Source organism: Sciurus vulgaris (genome assembly GCF_902686455.1).
Source record: "Sciurus vulgaris genome assembly, chromosome: 14".
NCBI classification, from domain to species: Eukaryota; Metazoa; Chordata; class Mammalia; order Rodentia; family Sciuridae; genus Sciurus; species Sciurus vulgaris.
Genome location: NC_136475.1, coordinates 29,509,303 through 29,533,323, shown reverse-complemented (window position 1 = coordinate 29,533,323; position 24,021 = coordinate 29,509,303). Strand labels below are relative to the sequence as shown.

Genomic DNA, 24,021 nt, shown 5'->3' with positions numbered 1-24,021 from the left:
AAAATTACCTCAAAGGGGGTAGGCAACAAAAGTGAAAATGGAAAAATTGGGATAAATAAAAAATTAAAACTTCTATGTATCAAAGAACATCATCAATACAGCAAAAAGGCAACCTATGGAAAGGGAGAAAATACTATACTTGCAAATCACTTATCTAATAAGGGGTTAATCTCCAGACTACACAAAAAGCCCCTACAACTTAATAACAAAAACCAAATATTCAATTCAAAAATGGACAAACAACAGACGTTTCTCAAAAGAAAATATAAACTAACAAACAAAAAGAGGCTCAGTATCACTAATCTTAAGAAAAGTTAAAATCAATACCACAATGCAGAACCATGTCAGACTTGTTAGTATGGCCATTACAAAAACAAAAACCAAATAAACAATCAGAAAATAACAATTGTTGACAAGGATGTGGAGAAATTAGAACCTTCATTCATTGTAAGTGGGATGTAAAACAGTGTAGCCTCTGTGGAAAGTAGTATGGAACTTCATCAAAAACTTAAAAATAGAATGACCATATGATCTAGCAATTCTCCTTCTGGTTCTATACCCAAAAGAAGTGAAAGCAGAATCTCAAAGAGATACTGATAACCATGCTCATAGCAGTATTCACAACAGTGAAAAAGAAAGAAGCAACTCAAGTGTTAATCAACAGAATGAGGAAAGAAAATGTAAAAACTTACAATATTATAAAGTCTTATAAAAGAAGGAAACTGACACAGGTTACAACATGGATGAATTCTGAGAACATGATACTAACTGAAATAAGCCAGTCACACAAAGACAAATACCGTATGATCCTACTTATCTGTAGTACCTAGAGTAGTAAAATTCATAGAGATAGAAACTAGAATGAAGGTTGCCAGGGGTCAGGGGAAAAGAAAAACAGCAAGTTGTTGTCTAATGGGTATGCAGTTCAGTTCTGCAAGATAAAAAGAGCTTAACAAAGCTCTCACTGAGAAGTGTGAAATAATTTGAGTATCAAAATACATAAAAATTACCACACATACTTCAGATAGAGCACTAAGCTCCACAATTTATAAAGAATTCAAAAAATTTTACACCAAAAATACAAATAACCAATCAATAAATGGGCTAAGGAACTGAGCAGGCACTTCACAGAATAAGATATACAATCAGTAGATATATGAAAAAATGTTCAACATCTCTAGTTATAAGAGAATTGCAAATCAAAACTACCCTAAGATTCCATCTCACCCCAATTAGAATGGCGATTATCAAGAATACAAGCAATAATAGGTGTTGGCGAGGATGTGGGGGAAAAAGGCACACTCATACATTGCTGGTGGGGTTGCAAATTGGTATAACCACTCTGGAAAGCAGTATGGAGATTCCTTAGAAAACGTGGAATGGAACTACCATTTGACCCAGCTATCCCACTCCTTGGCCTATACCCAAAGGACTTAAAATCAGCATACTACAGTGACACAGCCACATCGATGTTTATAGCAGCTCGATTTACAACAGCTAGATTGTGGAACCAACCTAGACACCCTTCAATTGATGAATGGATAAAGAAACTGTGGTATATATACACAATGGAATATTACTCAGCAATAGAGAATAAAATTATGGCATTTACAGGTAAATGGATGGAGTGGAGAATATCATGCTAAGTGAAATAAGCCAATCCCAAAAAACCAAAGGTCAAATGTTTTCTCTGAAGTGGATGATGACACATAAGGGGGGGAGGAATGCTAGATTGTGTAGAGGGAAATGAGGGGTTGGGAGGGGGCAGGGGGGACGAAAGATAATGGAATGAGACAAACATCATTACCCTATGTACATGTATGATTACACAAATGGTATGACTCTACATGGTGTAAAACCAGAGAAATGAAAAGTTGCACTCCATTTGTGTACAATGAACCAAAAAAAAAATAAAATTTTTAAAAAATTCATAATAAGGGCTAGAGTGCTTGCCTAGCATGTGTGAGGCGCTGGGTTCAATTCTCAGCACTGCATATAAGTAAATAAATAAAAATAAAGGTCCGTTGACAACTAAAAAAATAGTTTTTAAAAAGTACATAATAATAGCCAGGCATGGTGGCACATGCCTATAATCCCAAAGACTCAGAAGGCTGAGGCAGGAGAATAATAACTTCAATGCCAGCCTCAGCAACTTAGAACCTTTCTCAAAAGAAAAAAGAAAAAGAACTGGCGATGAGACTCAGTGGTTAAGCACTCCTAGATTTAATCCTCAGTACAAAAAAAAAAAAAAAAAAAAAAAGTAATAGATTATGATCTTCTGAGTAAAATAAAAATCCAACAGTTCATGTTGATATAAACAATAGATAAATGGGGTAGAAGGGAAAGCCCTAACTTACCACAGAATCCCAACTAATGAATGTTCAAAGAATGAAGGAATTTTTTTAATTACAAAATTATAGCTAACTAATAAAAGAATGAGACAAGTATCATCAAATAGGTCCTAAATAGGTAAAACTGTAATAAAAATAAGATTTGCATCACCTTGAAATATCTCTCCCTGATTCTTGTTAATTACTATTAATATGTAAAACACACTTATAATTAATCTTAAAGAAGATAAAAAACTGTAGATACTATCCTAACTAAGTAGTATAAGCAAATATTATCAGAACTGGGACAAATTCACATAATATGCCTCCTAGTATGATACATTGTGAAAAGCATATCACTTCTGTGGCTTTCCTACACAAAAATATAAACAAAAATCTAATCATAATACAAAAACAGATAAGCTCTATTTGAGATACACCTACAAAGTAACCAGATTGCATTCTTCAAAACTGTCATGAAAGGGCTGGGTTGTGGTGCAGTGGTAGAGCGCTTGCCTCACATGTGTGAGGTACTGGGTTCAATTCTCAGCACCACATATATATAAATTAATAAAATAAAGGTCATCAACAACTTAAAAAAAAATGTCATAAGAAATGGGAGTCGTGGCTCAATGGTAGAGAGCTTGTCTAGCACGTGTGAGGCACTAGGTTTGATCCTTGGCACCACATAAAAATAAATAAAGATATTGTGTCCACCTACAACTAAAACAATATTTAAAAAAAAAATCATGAAAGGAAAAAGAGGATCTGTTCTATACTAGAAGAACCTAAAGAAACGTGAAAATTAAATGAAACACTAAAATAATTTATAACAAGTGTTTTATCAACACTAATATCTAGAGAGGCATTCCAAAATTGGATGGGAAGTCAGGTGATGTGTACCAGTATTCCCATCTATTCAGGAAACTAGGCAGGAGGATCACTGGAGCTCAAGAAGTTCAATGCTAGACTGGCAACAGAGCAAGAACCCATCTCAGTAACAAAAAACAAAAACAAAAACTAATGACTTCAGGGAACCCACACAATTTCCAAAATACCTCTGACTAACCCTAACAACAATCATGGCTCTTCACAATCTGTTTTTCTAACATTTTCACATTCTCTTTACAAACACACTGGCCTCCTAAGTATCCTTTTACATGTCAAACTTACTTCGAATTCAAGTGACTCTGTATATGCTATTTTACCTGGAATGCTTTCCCCACTCATACAAATGGCTTTCTTACTTTCTTCAGATATTTGATTCAATACCTCCTTCTCAGGTCCTTTCTTGACTATTTTGCTTTATTTGTCTCTCTGATGCCACCAACTGAAATATTATATATTTTATTTACTTGGTTGCTTTCCATACCCATTACTTAAATATAAGTCCCATGACCAAGAAATTTTTTATCCATTTTGCTCATTGATAGTGTCCTGAACATGCAGACGAGTGATGGCACACAGCAGATATTTAGCAGTATTGTGGAATCAATGTCCAAGTAAGTAATGATTAAATTGTTATACTCCCACAATAGAATACTATGTACAATTAAACTTTTAGAGGGAAATGACAATATATTTGTTAAGAAAATATATGCAGTCTGGTCACTAAGGGTTCTCTAAGGCCAGATATACTAGATAATCACTAAGTTAACAGGCTAAAATATAAGGTGAACTGTGGGTTGACTGATAATATGGTGAAGTACTTACCATAAATGTTGGAATAATCTTATTGAAAATTTTTTAGACTTTTCTCCATAACCTGTCTTAGAAAACATTTTTATCAATAACTCGGATAATAACAGATATCAAATACACAAATGCCACAAAGTTGAGTGATATATTTAATAGAACAAATGACCAAATTTAGATTCAAAATCATCCTAATATGCATGAACACTGATATGAAACCAGTAAGAAGAAATAAAGCAGAGTTAAAAAGCAGTATACAGACAACAGAAATGGGACAGAAATACTGGTGGTAGTTCATGTTTTTGAAAAAATGCCAAGCTAGGCGGTGGTAGCACATGTCTGTAATCCCAGTCACTTAGGAGGCTGGGGCAGGAGGACTGCAAGTTCAAGGCCAGCATCAGCAATTTAGTGAGGACTGAGCAACTTAGCAAGACTCTAGCTCAAAAAAATAAAAAGGGCTGGGGATGCAGAACAACAATAACAACAAAAAAAGGCCAATGTATGATGTGACCATTAAAAATCTCAAAATATGTCAGTAGAAAAAAACAATAAAATACATTCCATGCTGGTCAGATCACATGTAAAATTCCGGATGTAATCTTCAGGATACTTTAATAAAAACACAAACTCGTCTACTTTTTGACCATTGAGGAGGTCTGAAAATAACAATACATGAACATTATATAAATAGGGAAATGAAGGTTACTGGAGAAAATATGAAATTTTAAATAAATGGTGCTAGGACAACCAATTATCTACACATTTATTGTTTATTTTATTTTTCATAGGCACATATGCAAAACTTAAAATTCACTCTAATTTATACTTTTAAAAAACTTTTCCAAAAGATAAGACAAATAATTAAGCTATATTATTGAAGACTATTTTCTAAAGTCCATGTATATGATGTTCTATCAATTCTTATTGGACCCATAATAAGAGCTGTCACTTACTAATCACTAACTAGATGTCACACATTCGACTACATATTTTATGAGCATTATCTTACCTAAACCACACCAAAACCCTGTAAGATAAGATAGGTGCTATTATATCCATTATTATCCATAGTAGCACACCAAACACCTTATTCACAGAAGAATGAATAAATCGGGATACATTCATAAGCTGGAATATTGTACGGTAATAAGGAATTAAAACTATGTACATCTGTCTAGAAGAATCTCAAAAAAAAAAAAAAAAAAAAAAAAACTAAAAACCCCCAGTTTTCAAAGATCTATCATGCAGATTCAATCTGTACAAAATTCAAAACCATACCTAAAGAGCAGGGAAGTCATTACATGTCAAGATAAGAAGTAAAAAAAAGATATTAGTGACAAAGACACAAAGAACTTCAATGATATTTGGTAATGTTCTATTTCTCAAGCTGAATCTAGTAGATATATAGAAATTATTTTTACTTCTCTTCACACTTTATATAAGTGTTCCTATGCATGAAAAAGTTCATAGTACAAGGAAAATAGTACTATTAAAAAGAAAGTAATTTTTATGTAAAGGTATTATTCTGTCTTATTAAGCAGAGATTAAACATCTGAAACTAGCTGGACTTCCTCTATATTTCAAGATGTCTACCTTAAGAAAAAATAAGGTTGATGGATGTTTAGTCTCCTGTTCTAAAAACATACTGGTACACGCAAATCAATTCTTATTTTTTTTTCTAAGAAGATAAATTTTTCTTAATAGGTGAATTTGGAATGAATCAAAACTTATTCTGGAATTCCAAAACTTGAAATTAATATAATCCTTAAATCTTAACTTTTGAAGAGACTCTTAACACTTCAGCTCAAGATTAGCAATGACTCAGCTGGAGTCATCAATGCCCAAGTAAGTGACCAATTTCCACCACCCTTTTTTAAAAATTTTGTTTTCATTACTAGATGTCTTTTATACCTCAGATAAGTGATTTGTTCTTCCATGACCAAACAATTCTGCCTTGATCTCTTCTACTTTCCTCCTGTCATCTTCATTTAATTCTGAAATTGAATATCCACATTCGTGTGCTAAATTAAACTTCAGATTCCAGGCTAGGGAGAAAGCATAAAAACCTCCTGAGATAATACAATGCAAAAGTGATAATTTTCGGTGATTACAACAGCACAGAAAATTAGCAATGTATACACAACTAAGTGCCTACCACAATGCTCAGTATGTTCTCTCAAATTATTTAACAACCTAATGTTCCTGAAAAAAATTATTTCCCTGAAAAGTCTGATTTCTTAAAAAAAAAAAAAAAACTCTATAGATATTTCTACAAAAGTACAATTTAAATATGATATTCAAGTGTTTTTATCTTAATCTTCCTTCCAACCAAGTTCCTTCCTTTAACTCTCCTTTTAGCACCTACTACGCCTATGAGAATTGGTATTTTAAAATAGTAAATAAAACTAGGAAGATATTTTAAGAATCAGAATGTACAAAAACAGTATGGAAAATTAACCTCAAAGGAAGATTCACAGGTAGGTCTGAACTGCATATAACTTGCTCCCCAAAATATTATTCCCATATGTTTTAAAGATTTTTGTTTTCTCTTTTAATAGAATTGTACTATTAGATATTAATAGGATTAGTAAATAATTCTCTTTCAAACTTCTAACCCAAGTTTTAGTATGAAATACTTTGATACTTTTTCTTCTAATGTCTGAGATCAATTCCAAGAATTTTATTAGGAATAGGAAGAAAAAATATATGTAGTTTTAGAACACAAAACAATTTAGAGCACAGAAATCTGGAGGTTTTTCTTTTTCCCCCTGCCCCCAAGATAAGTTTCCTGTAAGGGGAGAATTAGGGGAAAATGAAAGCTTTAGGAGCTTTGAAGCCCAAGCTTCCTTCTTAACTCTCTGATATCAAAGTTTACTTCTCTTAAAACCATAACCTAGACTAGCACTGTTAATGCTATAACTTTGCTATGTAATTGGTTAAATGAATTTTTCTGGGCTGCTGATAGAAAATATAATCATTCTAACAGTTCCATAGGAAAAAAAAATCAAGAACTTCAAATATGTAACTTTAATCAATTAAACTATGTTTATAAGCCTGAACATGCCTATATGACAAATGATCAGTTCTTACCTCGTGCTCGTACCCGACATTCCTCTTCCTCTGCATTTCTAAGTACTTGTTTAGCATGATTTAATGAGGATTCACACTGCAGAAGATTTTTCACACGTGCAGCCAGGGAATCTATACTACCACCACCATCTTCACTCTCTGACATACCCTGTTCCTCTCTGCTATCTGTTATGCTTGTATTCGGTGAAGTGTATGGAAAAAAGTTGAGAAGAACATCAGAAACTGATTCCAATGACTCTGGTAAATTACTGTCCCATGAGCAGGAACCATTTCCATCACTTACATCACTACTTGAATCACTTTTTATGATAGTCATCATAGGGATAATAATTTTGTTCCCAATGGTTCTACTATAGCGTTCAGGTTCAGACCTCAGTGCAGATTTGGCTGCTTCATATTGCCTAAGAGTTTCACCTAATGCCATTCTGGCTTTGCTTTCTGCTTCCTGTAGAGGACTTCTAATTGTAGTTGATCTAATAAACTCCCAATTTTCAATGCCTCTCTGGCATTTCAAATTTGTCTGTGTGCCAATATCCTTCTGTATGCATCTGTTGCTTGGGTTTTCCTCTATAAATGGCTGTCTCTGAAGCAAATCACCATCAGATACATCAGTTGTGGGGGGTTCTTTGAAACAAACCACCTTCTTAGATCGTATAAATGAAATATCACTAACGTCTCTGAAAGGGACAAGGGGAGCAGGAAAATTGCACCGTTTCAGTGCTATATTTTCTGCCTCCATTAAAAGTGTCCGAATTTCTTTAAGAGTTTTGGAACTATTTTCTGTATCCTGGATTTCCTCTGAACCATCATCTCCAAAACCTATAGATTCTGGCTTAATTATTACAACACCATCATCAACTTGAGAATTTAAAGGCATATGTTTTGAGCAAGCACTGGAATCAGAAGAATCCAAATTATCTATTAGTCTTTGGACATGTTCTGAAACAAGTTTGTGCTTTTTATCATGTGAATAAGTACCAGGGGAAACTATTGATAACCCAGTAATTTGATCAGATTTCCCAAGACCACTGGAGACCTTCAGAGCATCTTCAGTTGGATGTCTACATGGTAAATCCTTCTGATAGAAAATATTCAGTTTTTCTCTGTATGAAAAGGAACTAGGAGGAGCTGTTGGTGTCACTGTTTTCTGGTCAGCTGGTTCAGGAAGAGTCGAAACCTTCAGTGCATCTTCAGTTTGATGTCTGTCTGGCAATTCCTGCAGATATAAAATATTAGATTTATCTTTCTGTAAATAAGAACCAGAGAGAGTTATTGGTGTCCCAGTATTTACATCAGTTGGTTCAGGGACAGTTGAAATCTTTAGAATATCTTCACTTTGATCTCTATCTGGCAACTGCTGTTCCAAGAAAATACCAGGTTTTACTCTTTGAGAATAGGAACTATGAAAAACTGTCAGTAATGGAGTCTTCTGGTCATCCGGTCCAATCACAGTTGAAATCCTGGGCTTCTCTCTCTGTAAGTGGGAACTATGGGTAGCTGTTGGTAACTCAGTCTTCTGGTTGTCCGGTACATTCACAGTTGAAACATGAAGTTTCTCTTGATGTGAGTAGGAACTCGATGGTACTGTAAGTATCCTATTCTTCTGGTCAGCGAGTCCAGGAACAGTTGAAGCCTCTAAAGATTCTTCAGTTAGATCACTATCAGGAAAGGACTGTTGAGAAAAATCACTAGGCATCTCTCTATGGAAGTAGGAACCAGAGGGTGTTCCAGCCCTCAGATCTGCTGGTACAGAAACAGATGAAATTTTCGGAGCCTCTTCAGTGAGATGGCTCTCTGGCAACTCCTGTGTAGAGAAGACACTGGGTTTCTCTCTACGTGAGTAGTAACTTAAAGGTATTGTTGATATTCCACTCTTCTGGTCAGCAGGTCCAGGAACCTTTACTGTTTTCAAAGTGACTTGAGTAAGGTCTGGCAACTCCTGCTGAAAAGAAATGGACTGTTCTCCCTGTGAATAGGGAGCAGAGGGCATTATGTGTATCCCAGTCTTAAAGTCAGTTGGTTCAGGATCCCCAAAAACTTTGAAAGTATCTTCAGGAACATATGTCAACTCTTGCTGGTAGGAAATAATGGGCTTCTCTCCATGTGAATAGGGGGTAAAGGGCACCATGTGTATCCTAGTATTCTGATCAGAAGGTCCAGGAACACCTAAAACTTTCAAATCTTCTTCAGAACGATGTGGTAACTCTTGCTGGTAAGAAATAATGGTCTTATCTGTAAGTGAGTAGGAAGAAGAGATTCCGATAGGTATTGTGGTACCTACTGGTTCGGGAACAACTGAAAGTTTCAGACTTTCTTCACTTCGCTGACTATCTGGCAGGACTTGCTGGTAGAGAATAATGGGCTTCTCTCCAAACAAGTAAGAAGTGGAGGATACAGTCGGTTTCCCAATCTGCAAGTCAGCTGGTCCAGGAGAGGCTAAAACTTTCAAAGTCTCTTTAGGTAGATAACTATCTGGCAAGGCCTTTTGGTAGAGAATAACAGGCTTCTCTTCAAGTGAATAGGAACTTGAAGATAATGTTGGTGTCAACATATTCTGGTCAGCTGGTCCAGGAGGAGTCAGAGATTCTCCAGGTACATGACTACCTGGCAAGGTATGTTGGTAGAAAATGCCAGGTTTATCTCTTTGCAAGTAGGAAGCAGAGATTATAGTAGGTATGCCAGTCTTCTGGTCATCTGTTACAGGAATAGCTGAAACTTTGAGAGACTCTTCAGGTAGATGACTATCTGGTAGGGTTTGCTTATAGAAAATAACAGGTTTTTCTCTATATAAGTAGGAAGTAGATGGTCCTGTTGGTATCCCAGTCTTCTGATGAGCTGGTTCTGGTACAAATGAAACTTTCAAAGACTTTTCCATTGAATGACTATCTGGCAACTCCTGTTGATAGAAAGCACTAGGTTTTTCTCTGTGTGCTTGGGGAATCGAGGGTACTGTTGGTAGCCCAGACTTCTGGTCAGCTAGCCCAGAATCATCTAAAACTTTCAAAGTGTCTTCAAGTAGATGACTATCTGGTAGGATCTGTTGGGAGAAAATAATGGATTTCTCTCTAGAATAAGAACTAGACAATTCTGATGGTATACCAGTCTTCTGGTCACCTGGTCCAGGAACAAATGAAACTTTCTGAGCTTCTTCAGTTAGATGATTATCTGATAATGTCTGCTGATAGAAAACCTTGGATCTCTCTCTCTGTGAATAGGAAGTAGAGGTTAGTACTGGTATCCCAGCCATCTGGTCAGCTGATCCAGAAACAGCTGACACTTCCAGAGGCTCTTTAGGTGGATGACTATCTGATGAGGCCTGCTGGTACAAAATACCAGGCTTCTCTCTCTGAGAGTAAGAACTAGAGTGTACTGTTGGTATCCTAGTCTTCTGGTTAACAAGTCCTGGAATAGCTGGTACTTTCAGAGTCTCTTCAGTTATATGAGTGTCTGGTAACGCTTGCTGGTAAAAAGTACCAGGTTTCATTCCATGTGAGTAGGAAGTAGAGGAGACTGCTGCTGTCTCAACCTTCTGGTCAGCAAACCCAGGAAAAACTGACACTTTCAGAGCCTGATCAGTTAGATGACTTTCTGGCAAAGCCTGAGGATAGGAAGCATAAGATTTCTCTCCGAGTGGGTAGGAAGCAGAGGACACTGTAGTTATCCCAGCCTTCTTGTCAGCCGGTCCAGGAGCAGCTGAAAGAAACTCTTCAGCTAAATGACTCTCTGGCAATTCTTGTTGGTAGAAAATAGAAGGTTCACCTCTATATGAGTAGGAAGCAGAGGTTATAGTTGGTATGCCAATCTTCTGGTCATTTGCTCCAGAAGCAGGTGAAATATTCAGAATTTCTGCAGATATATGACCACCTGGCAAGGCCTGCTGGTAGAAAACAACAGGTTTATCTCTTGCTGAGTAAGAAGCAGTGGTTGCAGGTAGTATGCCAGTCTTCTGACCAGCTGGTCCAGGAGCAGATGAAACTTTCAGGACCTCTGCAGGTATCTGACCACCTGGCAAGACATGTTGATAGAAAACACCAGGCTGGTCTCTTTGTGAATATGAAATAGAGGTCACAGTCTTCTGGCCAGCTGGTCCAGGAGCAGATGAAACTTTCTGAGTCTCTGCAAGTATCTGAACCCCTGGCAAGGCCTGTTGGTAAAAAACACCAGACTTATCTCTTTGTGAGTAGGAAGGAGAAGTTGAAGATGGTATGTCAGTCTTCTGGGGAGCTGGTCCAGGAGCAGATGAAACTTTCTGAGTCTCTGCAGGTATCTGACCACCTGGCAAGGCCTGTTGGTAGAAAACACCAGGCTTATCTCTTGGTGAGTAGAAAGGAGAGGTGGCGGGTGGTATGACAGTCTTCTGGTCAGCAGGTCCAAGAGTAGCTGAACCTTTCAGAGCCTCTGCAGATATGTGACCAACTGGTAAGACCTGTTGGTAGAAAACACCAGGTTTATCTCTTGGTGAGTAGGAAGCAGAGGTAGCAGGTGATATGCCAGTCTTCTGATCAGCAGGCCCAGGAGTAGCTGAACCTTTCAGGGCCTCTGCAGGTATGTGACCACCTGGCAAGACCTGTTGGTAGAAAACACCAGGCTTATCTCTTGGTGAATAGGAAGCAGAGGTGGCAGGTGGTATGCCAGCCTTCTGGTCAGCAGGTCCAGGAGTAGCTGAACCTTTCAGAGCCTCTGCAGGTATCTGACCACCTGGCAAGACCTGTTGGTAGAAAACACCAGGCTTATCTCTTGGTGAGTAGGAAGCAGAGGTGGCAGGTGGTATGACAGTCTTCTGGTCAACTGGTCCAGGAGTAGCTGAACCTTTCAGAGCCTCTGCAGGTATCTGACCACCTGGCAAGACCTGTTGGTAGAAAACACCAGGCTTATCTCTTGGTGAGTAGGAAGCAGAGGTGGCAGGTGGTATGACAGTCTTCTGGTCAACTGGTCCAGGAGTAGCTGAACCTTTCAGAGCCTCTGCAGGTGTCTGACCAACTGGCAAGACCTGTCTGTAGAAAACACCAGGCTTATCTCTCTGTGGGTAGGAAGCAGAGGCAGCAGGTGATATGCCAGTCTTCTGGTCATCTGGTCCAGGAGCAGATGAAACTTTCAGGACCTCTGCAGGTATCTGACCACCTGGCAAGACCTGTTGGTAGAAAACACTAGGCTTATCTCTTGGTGAGTAGGAAGCAGAGGTAGCAGGTGATATGCTAGTCTTCTGGTCAGCTGGTCCAGGAGCAGATGAAACTTTCAGGACCTTTGCAGGTATGTGACCACCTGGCAAGGCCTGTTGGTAGAAAACACCAGGCTTATCTCTTGGTGAATAGGAAGCAGAGGTAGCAAGTGGTATGCCAGTCTTCTGGTCAGCAGGTCCAGGAGTAGCTGAAACTTTCAGAGCCTCTGCAGGTATCTGACCACCTGGCATGGTCTGTCTGTAGAAAACACCAGGCTTATCTCTCTGTGGGTAGGAAGCAGAGGTGGCAAGTGGTATGACAGTCTTCTGGTCATCTGGTCCAGGAGCAGATGAAACCTTCGGAGCCTCTGCAGGTACCTGACCACCTGGCAAGGCCTGTTGGTAGAAAACACCAGGCTTATCTCTTGGTGAATAGGAAGCAGAGGTGGCAGGTGGTATGCCAGCCTTCTGGTCAGCGGGTCCAGGAGTAGCTGAACCTTTCAGGGTCTCTGCAGGTATCTGACCACCTGGCAAGACCTGATGGTAGAAAACACCAGGCTTATCTCTTGGTGAGTAGGAAGCAGAGGTGGCAGGTGGTATGACAGTCTTCTGGTCAGCAGGTCCAGGAGTAGCTGAACCTTTCAGAGCCTCTGCAGGTATCTGACCACCTGGCAAGACCTGTTGGTAGAAAACACCAGGCTTATCTCTTGGTGAGTAGGAAGCAGAGGTGGCAGGTGGTATGACAGTCTTCTGGTCAGCTGGTCCAGGAGTAGCTGAACCTTTCAGGGTCTCTGCAGGTATCTGACCACCTGGCAAGACTTGCTGGTAGAAAACACCAGGCTTATCTCTTGGTGAGTAGGAAGCAGAGGTGGCAGGTGGTATGACAGTCTTCTGGTCAGCTGGTCCAGGAGCAGATGAAACTTTCAGGGTCTCTGCAGGTCTCTGACCACCTGGCAAGACCTGTTGGTAGAAAACACCAGGCTGGTCTCTTTGTGAGTGTGGAATAGAGGTTACAGTCAGTATGCTAGTCTTCTGGCCAGCTGGTCCAGGAGCAGATGAAACTTTCTGAGTCTCTGCAGGTCGCTGACCCCCTGGCAAGGCCTGTTGGTAGAAAACACCAGGCAGATCTCTTTGTGAGTAGGGAAGAGAGGTTAAAGTTGGTATGCCAGTCTTCTGGCTAGCTGGTCCAGGAGCAGATGAAACTTTCAGAGCCTCTACAGGTATCTGACCACCTGGCAAGACCTGTTGGTAGAAAACACCAGGCTGGTCTCTTTGTGAGTAGGGAAAAGAGGTTACAGTTGGAATGCCAGTCTTCTGGTCAGCTGGTCCAGGAGCAGATGAAATTTTCAGGACCTCTGCAGGTATCTGACCACCTGGCAAGACCTGTTGGTAGAAAACACCAGGCTGGTCTCTTTGGGAATATGGACTAGAGGTTACAGTTGGTATGCTAGACTTCTGGCCAGCTTGTCCAGGAGCAGCTGTAACTTTCAGGGCCTCTGCAGGTATCTGACCACCTGGCAAGACCTGCTGGTAGAAAATACCAGGCTTTTCTCTTGGTGAGTAGAAAGGAGAGGTTGCAGATGGTATAACCGTCTTCTGGGCAGTTGGTCCAGGAGCAAATGAACCTTTCAGAGCCTCCTGATGTGTATAACCACCTGGCACAGCCTGCTGATAGAACATACCAGGCTTTTCTCTAGGTGAATGAGAAATGGAGGGTACTATTGATATGCCAGTCTTCTGGTCAGCTGATCCAGGAATAGCTGAAACTTTCAGTGCCTCCTCAGTTGGATAACTATCTGGCAAGTTCTGTTGGTATAAAATGCTGGCCTTCTCTCTATATGGGTAGGAAGTAGAAGGTTCTGTTGGCATCCCAGTCTTCCGGTCAGCTGGTTCAGAAATATCTGGGACTTTTAGATTATCTTCAATTAGATGACTACGGGTCAATGCCTTTTGGTTGGGAACATCAGTGTGTTGACCAATAGTATTCCTCTGAGAAGAACTTACAGCCAACTGAGGCAAGTCCTCAGGAGACATGGATAAATGAGATTCAAAATCTGAATCTCCAGGAGTGGTAGTGATACCCAATTTCAACTTGGATTGAGTTATTTCAGGTATGCCTCCTTTAGAAATGTCTCCTAAAGAAAAAGATATTTGTTAATATTATAAATGTTTTCCATAAAAACAATCAAACAATCTTAACTACCTTGGGCCTCTAAACTTTTAGAAATGAAATAATCATCAAAGGACACTAATTAGTGAAGACACTAATTACAAAGCAAACTAAAGTGAAAATTATCAACAATAGAGTAATGGTTTAAAAATAACAGTATCTCCACTTGTGAAATAATTTATGAATCTTAAAATTTACTTTTAAGGAACTTTCAATGGGGCCCTGGGGCTGTAGCTCAGTGGCAGAGTGCTTGCTTGGCATAATGTGAGGCACTGGGTTTGATCCTCAGCACCACATAAAAATAAAATAAATGAAATAAAAGTATTGTGTACATCTACAACTAAAAATATATTTAAAAAAAAGAATTTTCAATGGGATAGCAAAATACTATCGGTCTGGGATATGATTTCAACCTACTTGCAATCTAATAGTCTATTATTCTGTCATGAATGCTGACAGAAGACATAAGGTTCTTTGTCAGAGACTTTTTTTTTTAGCATTAGCTTATTTTCAAGGGCTCCTCTCAGCCACAGGGGCAATGCAATATAGATGCTATGCATTCAGTGAGTTTACCAACTCTATATATTATGTATATTTTATGTAGAGAGATCTATACAGACATAGTTTTCTTTGTTGTTTGTTTTTTCTTTTTTTTTTTTTTTTTTTTGGTACTGGGGATTGAATTGAATCAAAGGCACTTAACCACTGAGTCACATTCCCAGTCCTTTTTTATATTTTATTTAGAGATAGTGAGGCCCTAAGCAACTTAGCCAGACCCTAAGTTGCTGAGGTTGGCTTTGAACTTGGGATCCTTCTGCTTTAGCCTCAGGAGCTGCTGGGATTATAGGCATATGCCACCCCAACTGGCATATTTTTTTAAGTATATAAAACTGTGTAAGACTAAAGGTACACTAAGAAGTTTGAACTTAATTCTATAGGAATGGAGAATTGTTGTTAACCACTCTGATAAGAACAATAATGCATAAATAAGGATTCAAGGTGGGTAAAAAAGGAATGAGAATGTTCAAGCAAAATAATCCAACAGAACTTTTTGTAATAATACAAATATTCTATATTTTCACTACTAGAGTAATTCTAAATGAAAGTCATTCTAAATGGCAGTGTAAATAAATGTCTACAACACAAAGGATTTGACAAGTTGTATATTAATTCATTTATTCATTCAAAAAATGTAAATACTAATGATATGCCAGACATCATTCTAGATAAAGGAAATACAATAATTTTAAAAAATCCTACTTCACAAAGTTTACATTCTAATAGGAGGAGACACCAAAAAAAATTGGTAAAATATGGTATGTTAGATGTTATGATGGTTGCTATATACAGCGAGTATTATCTACACTTTATATAGCAAAACTGAGTTTCCAAGATAATTATATCACAGTGCTTCTTGATCTGAGTTATCTTGTTAACTTGCAGATTGTTTCAGCAGATCTGGAATGAGATCTGAAATTCTTCATTTTCACAAGTCCCCTCGTGATATCAATGCAATATACTGGTCCTTAGACTTCAAGTTGAGTAGTGAAGAATTTTTCTAGAGTTCTATAATAAGTGACAAAAACTGGCCCCTTAATCTTTAAATTCTAACTCCGAGTTTTGAACTCTTTTCACAATTGACTGCCCTTCTAAAAGGCCTCTGGTGAGCTTCAAAGTAGCTAAATATAGAAGATGGGATGAGGCATGAAAAATTAGAAGTATCAACTATACAGGAAAACTAAAAGCAAAGGAAAACGTGTAAGCTGTACTGCAACATGAGAAGGAATATGGGTTATGACTATTTTTTGAGGAAATAAAATAGGCCCAAGAAGTCAAAAAAAGCAAAACAGATTAATAACACAAAAGTTTATTTTTCCAAATGATTTCCAAACTTTTTGAAATTTTTAGATTTCTTTGATCATTATAAATTATCAGTGATTATCATGAAGGGGACAAATGAGACAAATGGCCAAGGAGCTAAGACACACAGCCCAGATTCTTGAAAGATATAAAAGTTTACATAAGATAGCAAAACCTTATGTAGAAAACATAAGAGGGAGGAAAAGATTAGTAAAGAAAACGTGAATAATTACAGAGTAAGCTGCTAAAATTAAAAAGAGGAACCTCAGGGTGTTAATGAAGATTCCTTGTCATTCTATATAAACTTAAGAGCATATACTTCTGTCAGAAGCAATTATGGCCACAAATCCATTAATTATAATTTTTAATTCAAAGATTGGGCTTTAATCAAAATTATGATGGGAATATTAATGAATAATTAAATCAACTAAGTTTAGAGGCAGAGAATACAGCCCCAATATCCATCAAAGATAAAGCATATTTGCCATGTAATTTATTGAGATGGCCTTATGTTAATCAGAGTTCTAGAAAATAATCCATAGGATTTCACAATTGAAATAAAATAATTTAACCAGATGATTTTCATTTTTATTTGGTCACTTTCTTGAGATGTGATTCCCCAAAATAAAAATCCTATTCCCTTACTCTACCACTCTCCTCATTGAGACTACCCAGACATGTTAATTTATTTAATATTCAACAACTGATTACATCATTTGACAAATATTTATTAAGCATCTTTCATGGCCAAGCGCAATTAAAATATTAACACAGTTCCAGCTTTACCTTCAAAGAGCTTAACGTCTTATGGGAAATAAAAACAAATAAAGAAACAATTACTGTATTCGGTGTTGAGTACAATGATTAGAGGGACAGATTATAGGATATGATGAGAACACATACAGAGAATGTCAGATTCTTTCTTAACAAGACATGGTGAGTGGTGGATTCCCTGACAAACATGAACTAAGAACAAAAGGATAAAAAAACAGAACTTGGGCAAAGATGGGGCACAAAGGGTGGGGAAAGGAAATGTTCCAAAGAGAGAAAAGAGTATATGCAAGGGTAAGGAGATTAGAGGGTAATTTAGCATAATGAAGAAATGGCAGCAGTTCAATATGATTAAAAAGGCAAGTAAGAGTAAATCTAAATATGTGATAAGTGACCTTCTACAGCATATCAAGGAATTTTTCATTTATCCCAAGGAATTTAGAATACATCCCAAGGGAAAACGAGGGTTTCAAACTAAAAGTAACACTACCAAGTCTGTCTTGTAAAAAAGACTATTCAGGCTTTCATACAGAAATATAAGGGCAGAAAAGATAACCCATTTTCTATTACTAACGCAGTAATCCAAAAAAGAGCAACTGAGAGTATAATAATTAGAATCAACAAGATCGGTAACTGAAGAAGGATGGAGGTGAAAGAATACAAATTTTTGACTTGGATGCTAAGCAGACCTTCATATAATAAAGAAATACTGAAAGAAGATTAGGTTTGAAGAGATGATGATTAGTCCAGTATTTGAAGTTCTGAAGTTTAGGTGCCTCTGAGACAACCAAATGAAGATATTTCACAGATAATCAGATACAAATATTTGAGTAAAAGACACATCTAGATGAGCATCCTACATTTGGACGTTGTTAGCCACAAAAAGTAATTAAAGCCTTAAGTATAGATAATAGCTCAAAGTTAAGATTCTTTTTTTGGACAAAGCATTATTTTCTATCATGTTTCTATCTGCTTCTGTAAACAAGCTAAGGACAGTCAGTACTATACCAGGCTAACTGATACTTTTAAGTTAGAAAACAATCATTAAGACTCCCCTGCCTCTGTTATGTACCATGATTTGTGTTAGGCATTAAGAAAAATGAAATATGATATTCTGAGGAAGAAATTTTAATAAATAGTGGTGTGCTATGTTTATGAAAAGGTTAGAGGGATACTTAAATTTTTTAAAAGGAGGGGGAGAAACTATGGAAATGAAATAACCAAATACTCTTAGATAAAGGTGGACTTGGGCTAAGCCTGAAATTATAAAAGGAATGTAAAAAGATTAAGAAGAAAGGAAATGGCATCCCAGGAAAGGGAAAAGCAGAAGTAAAATATCACAAAAATAAACATGACTCTAGAGGTAGGGAAGTAAATACAAACGACAACAAAATGCCTTGCCTGGTATAACCAAAATGCACAGCAAAGAAAATGAAGATTGAATAAATAGAAGGTCTTGGTAATCAACCAGGAAAAGTTCAGATCTTACGCGGAGAAAGGAAAACACATCATCAGTATTCAAGGAGAATATGAGTTGGATTTACCGAAGATAAAAGATGGTATAAATGCAATGAGTGGCCTGAGGTGACAGCACAGGCTGCCAGGCTCTCATTCTCGCTCATTCTGTATGTCTCCCATAATTTCCCTTTCAACATTAGGATGCTTGATGTGAGGCAGCCCTGGAACATAGCAAGAATTAAATATGTCAAAAAATTAAGGGGAGTTTTAATATGGCAGACTAGAGGGTGACTGCATTTCATGTCACTCCAGGGCTCAGGATTCAAAAAGAGGAGGTATTGAGACACTTGGGACAAACTAAGAGCCTCCCACTGGACAAGGCTCCCCGGACCGGCAGTAGTCCCGGAACACAGGAAACTTTGTAGAGTAGAGTTACCCAGACAGACTCCACTGGAGTGGTGAACCCGAACAACCAGAAGCATTGTAGAGGAGGGCCACCCAGCGAGAAGCTTCAGCGCAGTGAGGGTCCGAGGCCCAGGCGGTAGCTACAATCCCCAGGAAATGTAGCAGAGGAGGGCCACTCAGCGAGAGACTCAAACGCAGGGGGAGGCTCCCTGGCCCAGGAGGTAGGTCCGGACCCCTGGGAACGTCGCAGAGGAGGGCTACCCAGCCCAGGCATTAATTCTGGACCAAAGGGAACTTCTCGGAGGAGAGATGCCCAGCGAAACTTCCCCACCAGGTGAGTCTTCCCCGCCAGGTAAGGTTTTCCCACCACGGAAGTACAGAGACACATGCCCAGACCAGCCATGCCCCAGACTGCGGTCTAATCCCCCTTTGTCTGACCGCCAGTCAACAAGTGGAGGCGCCTCTGCCCACTGAAAGGAAACGAATCCCGCCTGAAGGCTACCTGCGCTAAAGGGGCAGCTTCCTTGTGGAGCACTGCATTATCAAGTTCCTCTGAGACTTTAGGCTAGTGAAGGCAAGGAGGTAAGTTACTGGAAATCTACAGGGACACTAGAAGTCAACAGAGGAAATCTGCAATATCTCAGAGTTTCACTACTAGAGGGGTAGATACCCGAGCAATATGAAAAAACAAGGGAAGAAAATGTCCCAAACAAACCTAGATGCTATATCGATAAAATCCAATGACAGCATGGCAGAAGAAATGTCAGAAAGGGAGTTCAGAATGTACATAATTAAAATGATCAAAGAAGCAAACAATGAGATGAAAGAGCAAATGCAGGCTTTGAATGATCGCACCACTCAACAGCTAAAAGAGCAAATGTGGGAAGCAACAGATCATTTCAATAATGAGTAAGAGATACAAAAAAAAAAAAAAAACCAGAAATCCTTGAAATGAAGGAAACAATAAACCATATTAAAAACTCCATACAAAGCATAACCAATAGGATAGAAAACCTGGAAGACAGAACCTCAGACACTAAAGACAAAATATTTATTCTTAAAAACAAAGTTGACCAAACACAGAAGATGGTAAGAAATCATGAACAGAATCTACAAGAATTATGGGATATCTGAAAAGGGCAAATTTAAGACTTACTGGGATTGAGGAAGGCACAGAGAAACAAATCAAAGGAATGAAAAATCTATTCAATGAAATAATATCAGAAAATTTCCCAAATCTGAAGAATGAAATGGAAAATCAAACACAAGAGGCTTATAGGACTCCAAATATACAAAATTACAACAGACCCACACCAAGGCACATTATAATGAAAATACCTAACATACAAAATAAAGACAGAATTTTAATGGCGGAGAGAGAAAACAATCAAATTACATTCAGGGGGAAACCAATAAGGATATCAGCAGATTTTTCAATCCAGACACTAAAAGCTAGAAGGGCCTGGAACAACATTTTTCAAGCCCTGAAAGAATACGGATGTCAACCAAGAATCTTATATCCAGCAAAACTTACCATCAGATTTGACAACAAAATAAAATCCTTCCATGGTAAACAAAAGCTGAAAGAATTTACAAAAAGAAAGCCGGCACTAAAGAACATTCTCAGCAAAATATTCCATGAGGAAGAGATGAAATACAATGATGTAAATCAGCAAAGGGAGGAACTACCCTAAAGGAATAGCCAAATAAAGGAGAAACCAAGTCGTGTCAAAAGGAAAAAATGAGCCAAATGACCGTGAATACAAATCATATCTCAATAATAAACCTGAATGTTAATGGCCTGAACTCATCAATCAAAAGACACAGACTGGCAGATTTGATTAAAAAGAAAGATCCAACAATATGCTGCCTGTAAGAGACTCATCTCATAGAAAGAGATACCCACAGACTAAAGGTGAAAGGATGGGAAAAAACATACCATGCACATGAACTCAGCAAAAAAGCCGGAGAATCCATCCTCATATCAGATAATGTGGACTTCAAGCCAAAGTTAATCAGAAGGGATAAAGAAGGACATTTCACACAGCTTAAGGGAAGCATAAATCAGCAAGACATAACAATCATAAGTATCTATGCCCCAAACAGTGGCTCATTCATGTACGTCAAACAAATCCTTCTCAATTCCAGGAATCAAATAAACCACAACAGAATAATACTAGGTGACTTTAACACACCTCTCTCACCACTGGACAGATCCTCCAAACAAAAATTGAACAAAGAAACTATAGATCTCAATAACACAATCAATAATTTAAACTTAACAGACATATATAGAATATACCATCCAACAAAGAACAAATACACTTTCTTCTCAGCAGCACATGGATCCTTCTCTAAAATAGACCATATATTATGCCACAAAGCTACTGTTAGCAAATACAAGAAAACAGAGATACTACCTTGTATTCTATCAGATCATAATGGATTGAAATTAGACATAAATGACAGAATAAAAAACAGAAACTACTCCAACACCTGGAGATTAAATAATACGCTATTGTATGACGAATGGATAACATAAGACATCAGGAAGGAAATTTTAAAATTCTTAAGAGGTAAATGAGAAAAAAGAAACATCATATCAAAATCTCTGGGACACCCTGAAAGCAGTACTTAGAGGGAAATTTAATTCACGGAGTGCATTCACTAAAAGAAGAAAAAAATCAAACAAACAACCTAACACTACAGCTCAAAGCCCTAGAAAAAAGAACAGAGCAACACCAAAAGTAGGAGAAGACAGGAAACAGTTAAAATCAGAGCTGAAATCAACGAAATTGACACAAAACAAACAACAGAAAAAAATCAACAAAATAAGTAGTTGGTTCTTTGAAAAAATAAACAAAATTGATAAACCCTTAGCCACACTAACAAAGAGAAGGAGAGAGAAAACTCAAATTACTAAAATTTGGAATAAACAAGGAAATTTCACGACAGACACGATGGAAATACAAAACATAATTAGAAGCTATTTTGAAAATCTATACTCCAACAAGAGAAAATCTCAAAAGACATCAACAGGTTTCTAGAGACATATGAATTACCTAAACTGAACCAGGAGGACATACACAATTTAAACAGATCGATTTCAAGTAATGAAATAGAAGAAGTCATCAAAAGTCTACCAACAAAGGAAAGTCCAGGACCAGATGGTTCTCAGCCGAGATCTATAAAACCTTTAAAGAAGAGCTCATTCCAATACTTCTCAAAATATTTCATGAAATACAAGAGGCAGGAACCCTCCCAAACTCATTCTATGAAGTCAATACACCCTGATACCTAAACCAGACAGACACATCAAGGAAAGAAAATTTCAGACCAATATCCTTAATGAACATCGACCCAAAATTCTCAACAAAATTTTAGCAAATTGCATACAAAAATATATTAAAAAGATAGTGCACCAAGATCAAATGGGTTTATCCCAGGGATGCAAGGTTGGTTCAACATTCGGAAATCAATAAATGTAATTCACCATACCAACAGACTTAAAGTCAAGAATCACATGATTATTTCGATAGATGCAGAAAAAGCATTTGATAAAATGCAGCACCCCTTCATGTTCAAAACACTAGAAAAAATAGAGATAGTAGGAATATTCCTTAACATTGTAAAGGCCATCTATGCTAAGCCCATGGCCAATATCATTCTAAATGGTGAAAAACTGAAAGCATTCCCCCTAAAACCTGGAACAAGGCAGGGATGCCCTCTTTCACCACTTCTATTCAACATTGTCCTTGAAACTCTAGCCACAGCAATTAGACAGACCAAGAAAATTAAAGTGATACGAATAGGAAAAGAAGAACTCAAACTATCCCTATTTGCTGATGACATGATTCTATATTTGGAGGAACTGGGAAATTATCCCAGGAAACTTTTAGAACTCATAAGTGAATTCAGTAAAGTAGCAGGATACAAGATCAATGCTCATAAACCTAATGCATTTTTATACATAAGTGATGAGTCCTCTGAAAGAGAAGTTAGGAAAACTATCCCATTCACAATAGCCTCGAAAAAAATAAAATACTTGGGAATCAATCTAACAAAAGAGGAGAAAGACCTCTACAATGAGAACTACAGAACGCTAATGAAATAAATTAAAGAAAACTTTAGAAGATGGAAGGATCTCCCATGTTCTTGAATAGGACGAATTAATATTGTCAAAATGGCCATACTACTAACAGTGCTATACAGATTCAATGCAATTCCAATTAAAATCCCAATTACGTACCTCACAGAAATAGAGCAAGCAATCATGAAATTCATCTGGAAGAATAAGAAACCCAGAAGAGCTAAAGCAGTACTTAGCAGGAAGAGTGAAGCAGGGGATATTGCAATACCAGAACTTCAACTATACTACCAAGCAATAGTAACAAAAACAGCATGGTATTGGCACCAAAACAGACAGGTAGGTCAATGGTACAGAATAGAGGACACGGACACAAACCCAAATAAATACAGTTTTCTCATACTAGACAAAAGTGCCAAAAATATGCAATGGAGAAAAGATAGCCTCTTCAACAAATGGTGCTGGGAAAACTGGAAATCCATATGCAACAGAATGAAACTAAACCCCTATCTCTCACCCTGCACGAAACTCAACTCAAAATGGATCAAGGACCTTGGAATCAGAACAGAGACCCTGCATCTTATAGAAGAAGAAGTAGGTCCAAATCTTCAACATGTCGGCTTAGGATCACAATTCCTTAACAGGACTCCCATAGCACAAGAAATAAAAGAATCAATAACTGGGATAGATTCAAACTAAAAAGCTTTCTCTCAGCAAAGGAAACTATCACCAATGCAAAGAGAGAGCCTACAGAGTGGGAGAATATCTTTGCCACTCATACTTCAGATAGAGCGCTAATTTCCAGAATATATAAAGAACTCAAAAAACTCTACACCAAGAATACAAATAACCCAATCAACAAATGGGCTAAGGAAATGAACAGATACTTCACAGAAGAAGATCTACAAGCAATCAACAGATACATGAAAAAATGTTCACCATCTTTAATAATAAGAGAAATGCAAATCAAAACTATCCTAAAATTCCATCTCACCCC

At 37.8% G+C, this 24,021-nt stretch overlaps 1 protein-coding gene across 8 annotated transcripts in view; it reads right to left on the bottom strand.

Annotated features, from left to right (window-relative positions):
* ALMS1 (ALMS1 centrosome and basal body associated protein) overlaps positions 1–24,021 on the bottom strand; it is a 229,577-nt gene that overhangs the window by 119,602 nt on the left and 85,954 nt on the right. For 7 of the 8 annotated variants that reach the window (XM_079111389.1, XM_079111393.1, XM_079111391.1 and 4 more), the window contains 2 exons: positions 7,116–14,408; positions 5,937–6,070 (listed from right to left, as the gene is read on the bottom strand). In XM_079111389.1, coding sequence (XP_078967515.1) covers positions 5,937–6,070; positions 7,116–14,408 — 7,427 coding nt within the window. The remainder of the gene's footprint in view (positions 1–5,936; positions 6,071–7,115; positions 14,409–24,021) is intronic. The other variant, XM_079111392.1, reaches the window with a different exon arrangement.